The sequence below is a fragment of the Ursus arctos genome, unplaced genomic scaffold (assembly GCF_023065955.2).
Source record: "Ursus arctos isolate Adak ecotype North America unplaced genomic scaffold, UrsArc2.0 scaffold_1, whole genome shotgun sequence".
NCBI lineage: Eukaryota > Metazoa > Chordata > Mammalia > Carnivora > Ursidae > Ursus > Ursus arctos.
This window is the reverse complement of record NW_026622763.1, coordinates 24,167,866-24,184,679: the sequence shown is the minus strand read 5'-3', so window position 1 is coordinate 24,184,679 and position 16,814 is coordinate 24,167,866. Positions and strand designations below refer to the sequence as shown.

General features: G+C 34.3%; 1 protein-coding gene across 1 annotated transcript in view; it reads left to right on the top strand.

The window, feature by feature from the left end:
• Window positions 1-16,814, top strand: part of LRP1B (LDL receptor related protein 1B) — a 1,450,575-nt gene that overhangs the window by 1,185,439 nt on the left and 248,322 nt on the right. The window contains exons 48-52 of the mRNA XM_057306380.1: window positions 4,280-4,393; window positions 4,637-4,786; window positions 7,284-7,406; window positions 9,232-9,351; window positions 13,609-13,737. Coding sequence (XP_057162363.1) covers window positions 4,280-4,393; window positions 4,637-4,786; window positions 7,284-7,406; window positions 9,232-9,351; window positions 13,609-13,737 — 636 coding nt within the window. The remainder of the gene's footprint in view (window positions 1-4,279; window positions 4,394-4,636; window positions 4,787-7,283; window positions 7,407-9,231; window positions 9,352-13,608; window positions 13,738-16,814) is intronic.

The window sequence follows — 16,814 nt, the reverse complement described above, 5'->3', positions numbered from 1 at the left end:
TTAGTTTAGATATTATTATCATTATTTTTATTCCACAAGGCAGAGTGGAAATGGATATTACAAGAAATCAGTTTTCTGATTTCTTCTCCTTTTGAAGGGAAGCAAAACTCTAAATCCTTGTAAATCTTTTATTACTGCCCTGAAAGTTTTAGACACCAGGCTTTCTGGTGGGGCAGAGGGGGGTAACCAAAAGAGTTGCTCAGAAAGTTTGTCACTCTGATTTCCTCTTCTGGTGTGTGAGAGGTTGAGTGAATAGGTTGGGGAGAATACACAATATCCCTCCTTCTCTTCCTATTGAGATGGGTCTAATTACTCTCCTTGGGAAGTACATGAACTTGCCTGGGTCACCTGGACACCTTTAGGTGACTGAAAAGCTAAGTAATTCTAAGGCTACCTAACGGAGAAGAAACTGGTGTCATGTTTTGGTTTTCTTTTTCATAAGTTCATAGCAAAACTTTGAAGATTCCATAAACAATAAGCTAAAGGAAAAGGACAGCATGCCTGTAGATGAAATCATCATTCCTTATGGGTTTGCATACCCTTAGAACCTAAGCAGTAAATTAAATAAAAGATGTGGTTTGAAAGTAAACAGAAGAGATATGACAGCAAATTTAATGTTTTCTTTCTTTCTTTTTCTTTTTCTTTTCTTTTTCTTTTCTTTTTTCTTTTTTTTTTTTTTTTTTTTCCCGTGTCAGCTGCCGTGTGCTGCAGGCTGGGCAGGGAAGTTGGAAGAGAAAACATTGACTTAAGTTATTTATAAGAAATGTCCTAAAAAACCATAGAAAGACCAATCAATGTTATATCTTTTCTACCTCATTAAATATTTTAACTGACATGGAATAAAGAAAGTGGATGAAATAGGAAAATTAAGAAAGTATGTGAGGGAAAGAATGGTTTTACTTTCTCTCTTAGTGCTGCTTTGATCCACAGTCCCTGTCAGATCTTCCTCTGTAGTATCTCATTGCTATTCCTGGGGTAGCTGTGGTAAGTTTTCACTCACATTTTGTAGGCTTTCTTTTACTTTTGGACTATCTGGAGGGAAAAGTCTAGTATTTCTCACTTGGCTTATCTTTATTTGGACTACATTATTTTCTTTTCTCTCTTTTTCAGGACTTTTAGCCTGAGGAAAAATTGTCAGAAAGCTTTCATATTCACTTGACAAATTAGAGATTCCAACATATTTCTCCCTCAAAAATCACCCTAAGGGTGAAACAAATTTCAATACTTGACTGGCCAAACAAAGTGAGGAAGAAATATAGTTGAAGGAACATAGAGGAAGAGGTTTTGGCAAAAGACGTATTTGCTTAACTATTTAATAAAGTTCCTGCTTTCCCGTGGATTTCTCCCATCTCCCTGTCCTTCCTTGCCTACAGATGCTGGAGATGTTAATCTCCACAACCATCTTGCCTCTGCTGTATATGAAATTCTGCAGCCACTTAATATGTCCAATTCTAGTGTGACTTAGCACCCTACTTAATCCTCTGGTGGTTCCCAAACTCTATACAAGGTCATGGACTCTGTGAAGAGAGGATTTGAAGTAAAGGGACAGTCTTCCTATTTGCACATTGCACATACTCTAATAGGCCTACTTGTCCTGTTCGCCAAGATCCATTAACCCTATTTTTAATTGGAAAATGGGAGAAAAACACATCCTGCAAATATTCTACTCTCTACCCAGTTCTTCCGAACCCCTACGTCATCCTTTCCCCCGTGTCTTTCTTTTGAATACTATCTCCTAACCATTTTTTCCAACTTCAGAGTTATAGTTTCTTTTCAACTAGTCAGAGTTCTTCTCCTTTCTTTCTTCTTCTCAGAATTCCATCTAAAACTGGGTTCCGCTAGCTCCACATCTCTACTCTTCTCAAAGCATTCTTTACTTTCACCTGAGAGCCCCAATACTGTTTTTGAAACTCCATTACTGTAATATTGCTGGATCTCCAGCCCCCATAACTATGTGAGATGCTATCCTCATGTTAATGGAGTCATAATTTGCCTCTTCACCCTATCTGCCACCAATCTCCACTCAGATGGACTCCCTGCCATGTACACAGAAGATTTCTCTGTGAAAGTTTGGGGAGAGATGGAGATGATGTGGTGAATTGTGATTGTTCCCATTGGGATTCTTCTGGTATCCTTAAACTCTGTGAGTGTAAGACAGAAACTCAAGGGTATTATGAGATAAGTCTTTGTAGACTGTCAAGGAACATTACCACTCTCTAGAATGTTGTTTCACAGAGAAATGAATCCTGCTTCTAAATAAAGGGATTATAAAGAATCTTTTGGAACACAAACTCTTCATAGGAGATTGCTGACAGATAGCAAAGTAAGAAACAAAATGTAAAAGTTTGTCATGATTACTCTCCATGTTATGTATTCCATTTACTGTTTCTATTGAAAAAAATAGTGAATCTAAAATGTAATAGAAAGGTACATGGAAGAGATTTTGCTTTTTAGACATAAAAGAAGGATATCTGGGTTTTTTTTCATGTTTAGAACAGTGTATTTATCTCTACTCATAATAGCATTATCTGTTTCATATGATAAGATGTTATTTTTAATGAAAACAACACTGAAGCAATTATAATTGTAAATTATAAATAAAACATTTATTCTAATCATCATTTAAGCACAAATAAGGATACAATTGCAAGATACAATTAAATATAATAAGAACAGTCGTTATGAAATACAAATGACATACACGCCCTTGAGTAAAATTTGCATATTTTGAGGTAGCATTTTAACCATTTACAATTGATATAATTTCTATTTATAATTAAATAGGCTCTTTAAAATATCAACACTAGTAAAAGTGGCATAATCAAAGAGCCCTTCAGGTTGTACATTTACATAATCAACCTGTGAAAATTTGAATTTGGCATAAAAATCTCACCTAAGTTAATCTAATGTACATAGTATGTCATGCACCTGTTCACAACATATTGCTGGAAACCATTATATGGTAATGAATGTGTGAGCAAAGTAGAAAGGAATATATGATTAAGCAGAAGCTATTCTGTATAAGGTATATATAATGACAGTAGCATATTGAAACTGATTTTCATCCAAGCATAGCAGGGAATTGGAAAGTCATACTTTCTAACAATAGAGACAAGTCATACCACATTTATGTTTCTTGGCATGAGGCATTCATCTTTCCTATACCAAATGTTAGTGATATGGCCATGTAAAGGAGTGTAACATAACATGGAAGACTTTCTAGTGTTGTTGAGCTATTTCCTCTGAGTAATAAAGCAAATGCTCAGTGGTTTCTCCATCTCAGTCTCTGTCTCTGACTATCTGACTCTCTTTTATCAAAGAAGGGGATGGTCCACTTCTTTGCAACCAGATTGGGATTTCCCTGTACTTTCTCAATCAGACATTTGCTCTGTGTTATAACCTTGTACTTTGGAAATTGAAAGGAGAAAGAATTTTCGGCAACAGTTGATTTTTTTATATGTTGGCTTAGTGCTAGACTGATGCTATCATGGGAACCAGGTACAATCCCTGCTTTCATGGAGCTTACAACTTAGTGGGGGAGCAGATACATGAACAGGCAATTGCAATGAAATACTGTAAGTACCACAACAGGGGAAAACATGTGAGGGGTCTATTAGATCCCAAACTTGGGGACGGGGATGGAAGCTTTGGGTCAAGTTTGACTTCCCAGAGTTAAAAGAGCAAAACTAAACAAAATTATATGAATTTGTTAAAATATAGATCTTCCTCAAGTTACAGTGCAGTTATGTCCTAATGAACCCATCACAAGTTGAAAATACTGTTAGTTGAAAATGCATTCACTGCACATAACCTACCAAATGTCACAGCTTAGCCTAGCCCATCTTAAATGTGCTCAGTACACTTACATTAGGCTATAGTTGGGCAAAACCATCTAACACACAGCCCATTTTATAATAAAGTATCACATATGTCATGTAATTTTGTGACTACTGTCTTGAAAGTGAAAAACAGAATGGCGTCTGGGTACGGAAAGGTAAGGATATTGATTGTTTACACGTGGCTGACTGGGAGCTGTGGCTTACTGTTGCTGCCCAGCATCAAGAGGGAATATTTTACTGCATATCTCTAACCCAGGAAAAGTTCAAAATTCAAAATTGAAGCACAGGTTCCACGGACAGCATATGGCTTTCACACTACAACAAAGTCAAAAAAATCGTGTTGAACCATGGTAAGTCAGGGACCGTCGCTGCTGAAAATGTTAGAGCAAGGAATCACTTTTGTCTCATCTATGCATTTATTTATTTACCTGTTTTTCCAGTTTCAACGTGTGCCGCTGTTGAGTTCCGTTGTGCAGATGGGACATGCATTCCAAGATCAGCACGATGCAACCAGAACATAGATTGTGCGGATGCTTCAGATGAAAAGAGCTGCAGTAAGATAATCCACTAGCTTTTGTTTGTTCATCCCTGGGTACCTTTGGCATTCCATCTAACACTGCCCAGTGTTTCACTGAACCTTGTCCAGAATTGATATGTAATTAACCCCTGTTGTGTAGGATAATTGCATTCTTATTTCTTCAAATGAGGTTAACTTTTCTTGTTTCTGTGACCTGCATAGAAGGCTTGTAATCTTTGCAGATGAGGTGTTTTTCATTTTTCTGTTTACCTCTTTGTAGATAATACAGATTGTACACATTTCTATAAACTTGGAGTGAAAACCACAGGGTTTATAAGATGTAATTCGACCTCACTGTGTGTCCTGCCAAGCTGGATATGTGACGGGTCTAACGACTGTGGGGACTACTCAGATGAATTAAAATGCCCAGGTAATTCTAGAAAGAAAAAAGTCTTTGCCTTGAGATTTAGAGGCTCGTTGTATAAAATAAATTTATTAAGTTTTAGCCTTCACATCCAGTGATTAGGATTAAAATTTAAATAATGTTGACTAAATTACAAGTAATCATCCTGTTCCAAACATGCCCCTTGATCTTTTTTAATGAGTTATGAAATGATACTCAAGAAATCTGTTCTGTATTTGGATCGATTTCCTTTTAATGTTCAGTTCATGAATAATCCTCTTACAGTTGGTGATTAAGTCTTAAAATGCATGATCTCTAAAATTGCCACGGAAGTATCACATACTGATACTCCATACCCATGGACTAAAGGGAGAGAGGCAATGCTTCTTACCACGGGCTTTACTCAATGCCGTGCAGCTTGTATTGTCATGTTAGGCTGTTTGGTGAAGTTCATACAATATTTTGGCATAGTAGTATGGATAATAGCAATTACCACTGGGTCAAGGTCAGAAAGGTATTTTTATATTTGACTTTTAACCGCCTTTACATACATAAGCTCTGAAAGTGTCATCTGTATTCTTAGAAGAATGCATTCCATTAAAAAGTCATGGTGCTGTTCCTGTCTAACTATTTCAGAAAACAAATTTTAAAAAAATACAGGAAGTAAAGGTGTTAAATTACTATAACTGGAAGTAGATATGATTTATAGAAACTATTAAATGTGTCCTCATACTATAATTTTCTCTCCTTATCCTGCTACTACTATACTCACTTTTTCCAGTTTAGTTGACATAAAATATTTTTTTGAAATATTTTGAGAAATTATACAGCAGTGCACACATACACAATCTACTGTGAAGAATCGATATTCTTAATTCATAATCTATCACTTAATTGGGCAATAGCAGCTTCCTTTTATTTTATTTTTTTGTTTTCCTGCTCAGCAATGTGTAACATTCTATGACCCGATTTTTGTTCCTTCTGGGTTTGAAAGGCTAGCTGCACCCTAGGAAGAACTGGAGAACTTTTCTGGTTCTATGAAGAACTTTTACATGCACTGATGACTGTGGCTCACCATAACTCTTACACATTTTATTCTTAATCACATAGAACATTTTTAAAAAAATATAGTAACATTGATTTAGACTGATGACGGCTGGGTGTCTAGATTCTTAACCCATTATTCTTTCTACAGCAGTTATGTACCTCATTGTAGCTGTAGTTAATTTTTAAAATTAATATGAGGGCAACGTATAATAGATACCCATTAAACTTCCATATATATAAAACATATTACATATATATGTAAAACTTTGTGATCTTTATATATTTCTCATATTAATAAATTATTTTAAAAGTTAACTTTTAACATTAATAAAGAATTGTGATTATAATGGGGAAGAAATAAAAGGGAAGCTCCTGTAGACTGATGAGACAGATAGACAGCCAGACAGGAGGCTACTAATTGGTCAGTCTAAATAACTTAGCTTGTATCTAGGCTAGTCCTAAGAAAAAGTAAGACATAATCACACTCAGGACTTTTTGATTTAGTGGTAAATTCTGTCAAAAATTTTATTTTCATCTTCAATCTACAAAGTTGACATTTGAAAAAATAAAATGGAATTGTCATCTTAATATAGTTACAATGGATTATTTTAGTGTGATTATTATAGTGTGAATGGGTTATTATAATGTGACATATACTCTAATATTTGCTTCCAAATTGGCTATCATTTACAAAACTGTGTAAACCTGAAGGTTCAAGGGACCAATGACATTTGGTAGAGAAAAATCTAATATTTCATATGCAGTCTTGGAAGTTATTATAATAACAATACTCCCCAATCTAAAAAATATATATAATTTATAAAATAATTTTACATACAAATACTTATTATTCTTATGATATTTCTGTAAGGTGTAACAATTTTAGAGATTCTATTGTAAGTTGTCTTTCTTTATAAAGTAGAGAGTGCTTCTATAAGCCTGTCAAAGCATACTCAGAATATAGGTCAGTAGGAACACCACGCCTACACTTTCTCAGTAAAACTCCACTGTTTTTATCATGTTATTTATTTTTATGAATATGGAATTACAGATATTTTCCACCACAAATGTTTCTTTGGCCCAACACTCATTCACTTTATGATTATCTCAGTTATTTTATTTTTATTCTATTGATGGGACTCCACATTATTTGAATTTAACAAGTTTTTCCATTAGTATCTTTTTTTCAGATCCAGGTCCAATCTTGGATCGGATTTGATTATCGTGTCTTCCTAGTCTCCTCTCTTCTGTGCCACGTTTTTGTTGTTATTTGTTTGTTTGTTTGTTTTTTAGCTTTTCCTTGGTTTTCATGACCTTGACATTCTTGAAGAGACCACCTCAGCTCATTTTTATCTAAGTTTTCTTGTTATTTATCTCTTCCAGTTCAGGGAGTATTACTGTTTTATTATCTACCTAGATTGTAGAAGTCTAAGATTAATTTAAATTATTTGACATTACATTCTGTATTTTATCACAGTTCAAAACAAACACAAATGTGAAGAAAATTATTTTGGTTGTCCTAGTGGAAGATGCATTTTGAATACCTGGATATGTGATGGTCAGAAGGATTGTGAGGATGGACTTGATGAATTCCACTGTGGTGAGGCTGTATTTTGTTCTATGTGCCATATTATTATTTATATGCCAATGTTCTCTTACATAGGATTTTATACAAAATATTGCTAATTGATTTTAACAGTTTTCATTTTTGTTAAATAACACAAAATAGTAAAAATTAAAATAGAACAGAAGAACTTGTAATGAAGAGTAACAATCTCTTGCCCCAGCCTTTTCGTCTTTTTCTGCTTTTGTTAGTGGTTACCTTCATCATTCTAAATGATATACCTTTATTTTCTGACTTATTAACTCGAAATCCTAATATATTTACTTTCTGCAATGAAAAGTGAGGATTTACCTCACACTACTCATTATACTGTCGCTACCTGTTATTGACTATTATTATTTTACATGTTTCTGTTAATTACATGTATAGCTTTAAATAGTACTTAAACTTGTATTTCCTCAAACTCTCACCTTTCACCACCTACCTTCTAATTTCTGTGTGTGTACATTTCTTCTTACCTGGGAAGGCAAGACAGCATTTTTAAAATTTATTTTATAGAATTTATGGATTTTATAATTTCTAGTCCAAAGAAATTTCCTACAGGAAAACAAAGCATATATTCACTATTTTCATTTAACACAAATAACATACACTATGGTGAATACACAAAGTAGAAGAAAAGATTAAAAATGGATCTTCTATGAAATGTCAAACTCCTCTAAAAGTAAATGTCATCATGAAATATGAAGGTGCATTTTGTTTGATTAAGATGCTATATATCTTTACATTAGAGCCAGATTGTGAACAGGATTAACAGAGAACTTTACAAATAGTTTATGTAGATTCATAGTTTCTGGACAGGAAGCCATTATAGGGTTGTATTTTCTTTAGTTTCATTTTTTCCAGTCTTCAGTGTTTCTAAATTTCTCTCTTCTTCACAGGTCATCTAAGTGAATATTTTAAGTAAAGATGCAAGGTTTTAAAATAGTTTATAGGATCAAAACCATAATGTTGTTGTTGTTGTTTTTATAATTTATGTTTGGAGGACTTGAATTTAGAAGGATTTTATTTTGAATGTTACCTGATGACAAATATGCTGAGTGGAGGGGTAGGCTGAGGGTGGAGGAGAACAATCACAAGCCTGACTTTGAAATTAAAAGAATACACTACTACAAGTGAATAATTTGGTAATAAAAGAAAAGCCACCATGCCAGTGAATTTAGATGTTATTAGTCAGACTTAAGTATCCCCAAGAGAAGTAAAAACATCTAAGTGTTTAGTATGTAAGGGTGTGAAACTGGTGGCTTATCATCAAGCTAAAACCCCCTTAGTCACCTCATCATTAAAAACAAATGTATATGCTGGTGAATATATCATATTATAATCTTGCCTAGGATGCATTTTTTTTTCTCTAGTTGTTCAAAAATCACTTAAAATTTAGAAGGGAAGACTAGACCACACTTGGAATATTTGTTTTGTATCCGTGCAGCGGATGTTGTGTTTGTTTTGTTTTGTTTTTTGTTTGTTTTTTGTTTTGTTTTGTTTTTAAATGACACCCTGGAATACACTTAAGGGAGAGTGACTAGCATAATGAGTAGCTCAAAGTCAAGCCCTGTGAGAATTCTGCGGGAGGAAAAATGTTACATAACATGGACACTCAGAGGGAATACGCAGGCTGTTGTCAAAATTTTTATAGAGCTGTCATAGAGAAGAGGAATTCGGCTCATTTTATTGGAGGACAATTTATTTTAGCAAAGTCTAAGAAAAGACTCTCACTGTCAGACAGACCTGTCCTAAGATGGTCTTAAATGATTTTTTTTTTCTTGTGCACCTGAAGCAAACATTTTTGTTTGTCTTCTAGATTCTTCTTGTTCTTGGAACCAATTTGCTTGTTCTGCACAAAAATGTATATCTAAACATTGGATCTGTGATGGAGAGGATGATTGCGGGGATGGATTAGATGAAAGTGATAGCATTTGTGGTGAGTTGTTTCTTCTGTGTTCTCATTCAATTTTTAGGCATATGATATATACCCACTATCATTTTAGAACATACATAAAACTGTTAAATTTAACATTAAATTTATATGTACGCGTCTATGTAGCTTGTTTCATATTTTAATGACAACCTATTATTCTACTATTTTTATATACACAGTCATTCAATTTTTAGAATTTTTTTCCTGAATATTCACACAGTGAATGTATTTGTAAATTTTATTTTTTTATTCTTCAATTAATTCTTTGGCCTAGATCTCTATGACTGGGATTACTTGCATCAAATGATCAAACATTTTTCATGGTCTTTGATATGCATTGCTAAATTGGCGTCCAAAATATACTGATTTACACTGCCATAAACCACAAATGCTATTTGTGTTTGTATATATGTATTATAGTGATTATCACTATTGAATTATTTTAAATGGTAAGTAAAAAAGGGGGCTATTTTATATAATTTTAAAATGTACTTCAATAAACAGCTTTATAGGATTAGAGGTTGAGTGCCGTACTATATATCAACTACAAAGCCAATGTAATTGCTTTTAAATAATCACAAACATTTAACAAATAACTTAAATGGAATTATTAACTTACTTTTTTAAGGGGTAAAAGAAGGAATGATCTAATCTGTATAAATTTATTACAAATAGCCATTCTACTCATGTATTTATATGCCTCTTTATCTTTCCGATCTGTTTCTATATGTGTATTTGTATTTATAGGCATAAAATCTTTCCTCATTATATCAGCACTTTTTCACAGCTGTTATTATCCTATTTTAGAGAGAAAAGGACCCAAGTCATAGAATAAAGTGCATGTACAGAGTTAAGTGTACTTAATACCACTTTTAAATTTCAGTAGTGGTCACCTGCTTTTTAGGTCAGTACCTACCATGGAGACAGGTAGATAGGATTTTATACTCAAGCTAAACTGAAGTTCTCTGTAAATAATATAAAACTGGAGTTGTCCTCTGAAACCCGGCAATTTATTTTCTTGTATTTAAGCCACCCCAAATCTACTTTTTATTTACACAGCTGAAACAACTTAGTTATACAACAAATAAATATAGAAAGATCACTATCAAAAAGCCCTGAAAGGAAAAAGAAATCGGTAATCAATTAGATGTCTGGCCAGTCACTTTTAACTACTTTATTCCTCTTTGCTATTAAATCTTTCTTTAATTTTAACAGAAGCATTACCTACTTACAATGGGTTGAGCATGTTGCCAGTCTTTAAAATCATCTTGCTTTTTGACCATCTGTTTAAACCTACACTACACTAAATGGCTCTGTCCTTCCTGAGTGGACACAATAGAGTAGAAGGTTTAAAGACTCTGAAACCAGAGTTGAATTCTCCCACATCTGTATTTTTCTTACCTGTTAGGGGGCTACAAAAGATCTCCCGTATGTAACTATTGTGATCATCTAACATGGCCTATGTATACAATGTAAATGAATTTATTTCCATTCCCTTTTGTTCCATTTCTCCTGCTCTCTCCCTTATTTTTCAGTGTTATTGCCACATCTACATCTAGCAGTGTCCTGATAATTTTTTTAAAGCATTAAAATGGTAATGGACATGTTTATCTGTTGTCAAAATACCCAGTCTATTTAATTTAATTACAGGCTGCATTTTGTATGTTAACTACCAAGCTGGTGACACATAAAGACTGCTGTAGACCAAATATCACTCAATGAACTGAATCTAGTATACTAGGATTGGGAAGGAACTTTATAAATAATTTATCTCAGTGGTTATCATCTTTAGTGCACAAAAGGTCTTTCTTAGAAGTTTGCTAAAAATGCACATCCTTAATCTTCACCTTCAAATGTTCTAATGTGGGCTGTAAACACAACCTTTCTTAACAAGCACGATAGTGGCTCTGACTTGGGATCTGAGGATCCTGTTTTGAAAACTGTAATCTAGTACACCTTCATCATTTGACAGATGAAAAACGAGAAACTCATAGAAGTTAATAAATTGCCTGAGGTCACTCAGTGATTCAGTGATGACAGACTTAAGACCTGAATTCAGATTTCTTGAATACTTCCTAATGGGGTAGTAACTCTTACCAATCAAATATTATATCTGAGCAGGTGCACAAGACAGATCTGGTAGAAATCTTTCAGCTTATCTTCTTCCTTTCTTGGGATTCATTTCCCTAAGGAAGGTAATGTGTCTCCAGATGGCAGTGGTAACTATGGAATGAAGCCATGAGTTTTTTCTTTGGCCCATTTTCTTTCTGATTGACTATGATGTTTTGGCATGCTCTTAATACAGAATCTGTTGAATACTATCAAGGGAGCCAGAAAATTAGCTGCAAAGAGCTTTATGCCATTTTATAGCTTGAGGTATCTTAGTAATTATCTAGTCATACCCCTCATTTTACAAATAGAGAAACTCAGACACTTAGTCTTCTCCAAGGTCATACAGAATTCAATTTCTCAACAGCCAAATTGATGTTATATCTATTATGCCTACCTTGAGAATAAATTGGGATGATAATAAGAAAGTAGACAAGGAGTTTTACATGTATCAAAACTTCCTTACTAGAGAGATTGCACTTTTTAAAAATCTCAAGCTAAATAACAAAAATATTATGGAAATTAAAGCACTAATTGAGAGTATAATAGTGAAAGTGACACTTTATACTCTTATGGCAAGCTTAAAAAGATAGATCATAATGAGGAATAGTATAAAAATAAATTCTGTAGGAAAATGATTTTATTATAGAAGGTATTAAAGACATAATAGCAGGTAAATTCATTTTTAAATGAAAGCAACATTTATTTAATAGATTTTTTATGATTTCTTCCAGTAATAGATATCATATTAAACCCATTCTATTAACACTGATCCTCAGTCAAATGAGCAAATCTGAATTACCTGGAGGACTTTTCTGTATTCGCTTGCCATCCTGTCCTCCAAGCTAAAGTATATGTCAAGGACAATCATGTTTATGATGGAAAAAATCCTCAAAGCACCCTGCTGCCCCCCATATTGAAAGCATTGCATTGAAAAGCATTATCTGCTCACAACAACTCTGCAGCTGAAAAGAAAGATGATAATGGTTCTATAATTAAAGCATTTTGGTCACTGCGTTAAATGTTTGAAACCAAATATCTCTCATCATTCTATTGTCATATTTTCTTCCTGCAGATATTAGCATTTTTAAAATAAAATAATTTGAGGGTCATGTAACTGATTCACTCAACAAGTATTGTATATAAATAAGTAAAGCATTCAACATGTATAACTGTATTAGGTGCTAGGAAAATATCATGAGAAATAATTATGTTCTATTTCATATGATTGTCCTATACCCATATAAGGAGAAACAAAGAAACAACCTATGACCCTTTGAATTTATAATCAAAATCAGCAAGCATTTTTTTTCCGTATACATTTGAAAAACATCATGTATCTAAAGAGACATTGAATTGACAGAGCGGAGAAAAAGTAGATTTTATTTATTGTGTAAAAACAAAAGGAACATGAGTACATTTATTCTTTTTAACAACACAGGTGGGGAGTAACAATCATGACATTAGCAGTTAAGAGAAGCTGCTTAGGGGCACCTGGTGGCTCAGACCGTTGGGCATCTGCCTTCAGCTCAGGTCATGATCCTGGGGTCCTGGGATCGAGTCCCACATCGGGCTCCCTGCTCAGTGGGGAGCCTGCCTCTCCCTCTGCCTGCTGCTCCCCCTGCTTGTGCTCTCTCTTTCTGTCAAATAAATAAATAAAATCTTTTAAAAAAGAGAGAGAGAGAGAAGCTGCTTAGCAATCAGAAGGGTTTGGACTCTCGGCTCAACATGTGGCATCCTGTGCAACTTCTGACGTTCTGCAAGCTTTTCAACTTCTCTGAGCCTAAGCTTCCTTTCAGTGAAATGAGACCAATAAGAGTTCTACTGGTTGGGGTTCTTGCAAGAATTAAAATGAGTTAATACATCAAGTGCCTAGCATATATTAAGCAATAAAAATGCTGTTATTACTATTATTATTACTATTACTATTACTATTACTATTACTATTAAAAAGAAATACAATACTCACACTTAGGAAGGCATGAGTTCTGAGAGTAAAATGTGTAAAACATAGGAGAAGGATACTATGTGATGATTCCAAATAGCAACAGTCTCTTCCTTGTCAGCACATTCTTCTGTTTTCCTTCTTTCTAAGAGGGATATAAATGTTACATGCAGTCATCTTAATGGCATTCTCTCCTTGGGTTTCAGGCGCTGCCACCTGTGCGGCCGACATGTTCAGCTGCCAGGGCTCCCATGCCTGTGTGCCGAGACACTGGCTTTGTGATGGTGAAAGGGACTGTCCAAACGGCAGTGATGAGCTCTCCACAGCAGGCTGCGGTAGGACACGTGAGGGTCTGTGTGGAGGAAAACTGACGCAACTTCCTGACTCTCGCTTTTGCAGTACCCACTATCACATTTTCCCTACTTTCCCAATCCCTGGTCTCATAAGCAGTACCAGAATTAATCAGGTGGGATGTTGTCATCATCATAGGAGTTCAGCAGCCCCTCTAACCAACTGCTGTTCAGAGTTTTTCAAACATGCACAGTGAGACCACCCATTTTAAAACCACTCTGATGAACACAGATTCATCATTCACTTCTGAGATTATGTAGCTACCTGACGTGTGTGTGACTGTGGTAGATTTGTTATTTTCTTTTTAGAACCCCGCCCCCACCTCCACAAAGGCTTTTAGATTGCCTATTACAGACACTCTATAAATGGCTGATGTGATCCCAAATAACCACTGATCAGAAGGTCAGTAAACACCTATTAGTCCTACGGAGAGGGTATTAACCCTTAGGTCAGGTAAAAACAGTATGGATATAGCTGAGTGAAGCTGGGGGATCAGGTGAACACCTTTGGAGGTCAGACGATTTATTAAGTTTCTGACTCGGTCACCTCAGGAAATTTTCACAGAATTGCTCAATAGTAAAAAATTTAGATAAATTCCTTTGCATGATCAAGAGAAAAAAGGGGCTGAATATTTGAATGCAGGTCCCAAGGTCACTTAGGGGATCTGTTGAGCTGAGCAATTTATCGGAAACAGTGCTATGAATTCTGCTCATTAAAGTGAATTCTGCCAATCATCTCTCCAGTGACCTGTCTTCAGGTCTTTAAAACTATTTTGAAGCTATAATGTAGGTGTGTGTGTATGTGGGTGTGTGTATATAGGGGTCGGGGGATAGTTAATATGGAGAAGGAAAAAGAAAACTTTGAGGCAGGCCTATGTGCACAGAACTCATGCTATTGTAGAATAATTCACTTTGATCTTGAAACTGATATGTGTGTCTGTAAAGGTCAATGGGGCTACTGAGGGCTACATAACAGAGGATTATGTATCATTTCAGGGATCCAGATGGTCCCAGTATACTGTTACTATTGTAGCAAGTTAACACTCTGGGAGGCATATTAGCACTATTAGACCACATGGGTGCTATTAAGTAAATTATGCTAAAATGCAACAAATTTTACTCAAGTGACCTGAAAGTGTTAATGCCAAATAAGCCTCTGTTGCTTTTGTTTTAAAAAATAATTCATCTATTAGAATTGGCATGATTCACTTGAGTTATATAAGCTGTCATACATTTCAAAGTTAGAGCAGTTATTAGTAACTGCATTTTACTTTGATAATAATGGGAAGTTTTTAAAGCTGCTCCTACGTGGCTTCCACATCATTTTTGAAAATAAATTTGTTGAAAATAAATTACACTTGATTAAATCCAAGGAATCCTTTCTGTTTTACTTATGCATGTCTCTATTTTCATCATTAGGGGCTAGGGAGCCGATTGACTTGTAAAAGAATCGTTATGTCTTCAGTGTCAGAATGAAGTATAGAAAAGATACTGGGTCATCACAAAGAAATAATATATTAAAAAGAGTAGAAGTATCATGGAAGGATTTCAAGAAAAAGTAGTAACATTATCTGAGTCATAAGGAACAAAGAGAGAAAGAGAGAGAGGTGTTCTAGGTAGAGGAAAGTCCATATTGAGACATGGAAGGAGGAGATTAGAAGGCTTGCAGATTTTTTCATGTGCCCATTTTATGCCGATTATTTTGGCAGGGGTTTTTATTTACATTATTGAATTCTGCCAGTATCTCAGTGAAATGTTTTTGAGGATCTGCCCAAAATAATTGTTACACAGATAGGAATTTAAATAGCACCTGGGAATTTACTGAGTACCTGAAATGAGCTGATCTTCTTCATATACCTTATCTAGTTCTTGCAAGAAGTTTATCAGATAGATTTTATTATCCCGCTAAATGGATGAAAAAACAGATGCAGCAAGAAGGCAAATACCTTCCTCAGGATACAAATCATAAGTAGCAGAGTGACGTTTTGCAAAACCTTCCTCTTTCTGGTATACTATAATGCCATATATCAGATTCTTTTTTATTTTACTTAAAAATGAGATATAATTAACATATAACATTGTATTAGTTTTAGATGTACAACATAATGATTTGGTATATGTAATATTGCACAATGATTACCACAATAAGTTTAGTTAACATCTATTATATAGTAGATTATTTTTACATTTGCAATATCCCAAATCTTGAGTACTAACATTAAGATTTATCCTTTAAATATAAGACAAGGTAATTGAAAATATTTAAATGATCTCTTCAAACCACTATGATTCTATGCATATTGTTACATGCATATTAAAGTTTATTCACTTGCACAAGTTATCAGCTTTTGAACTTTTGCTGAAGGTTATTGCACTTTTTGGTCAACCATTTTCCCCTTGGTTAGGATCCTTGCTACATCACTACTGTCATGGATCAGGAGTCCAAAAGAAATCAATACTCCATTTTGTGGATAGATATTCCTAATTTGATGTGGTACTTAATGCTTGGGCTTATGACACTATAGATCTTAATTTAACCCAAAAGTTTTATTTGCATCTTAGAGATAATAACTTTCTTAGTTCTTTTGATGTTTTCTTTTCACTTCCATCATAAGCATTATTAGCACTTGGTAGTCTTTTCGGTTCCATTTTCCACAAAGAAGCAAGGTTGTTTTTTTTGTTTGTTTGTTTTTTGTTTTTGTTTTTGTTTTTGTTTTTTATCACTTCCCTAGTATTACTACAGGCATGAAGAGAGAAAAAAACCCAGTCACATTATTACAGTTGAGTGATTGTTTTTTTTAAATCATGTATGAACCTTTGAATTCATCCTTCAGCAAACTTACAAATGCTAAATGAACGGAAATTTCAGGGTCACTCTGGAATTGTTGAATGTATTACTACTGAAACTTTGAATTACATTCATATATTTGATATATAAATATATGTATGCTAATATATTATGAATTTATATGAATATTCATATATATTATGAATGGAATATTGAGCTAACTTTTCTCTTTCTAAATAACAATGAATTACTGAGAATAACAGCATATATCCCT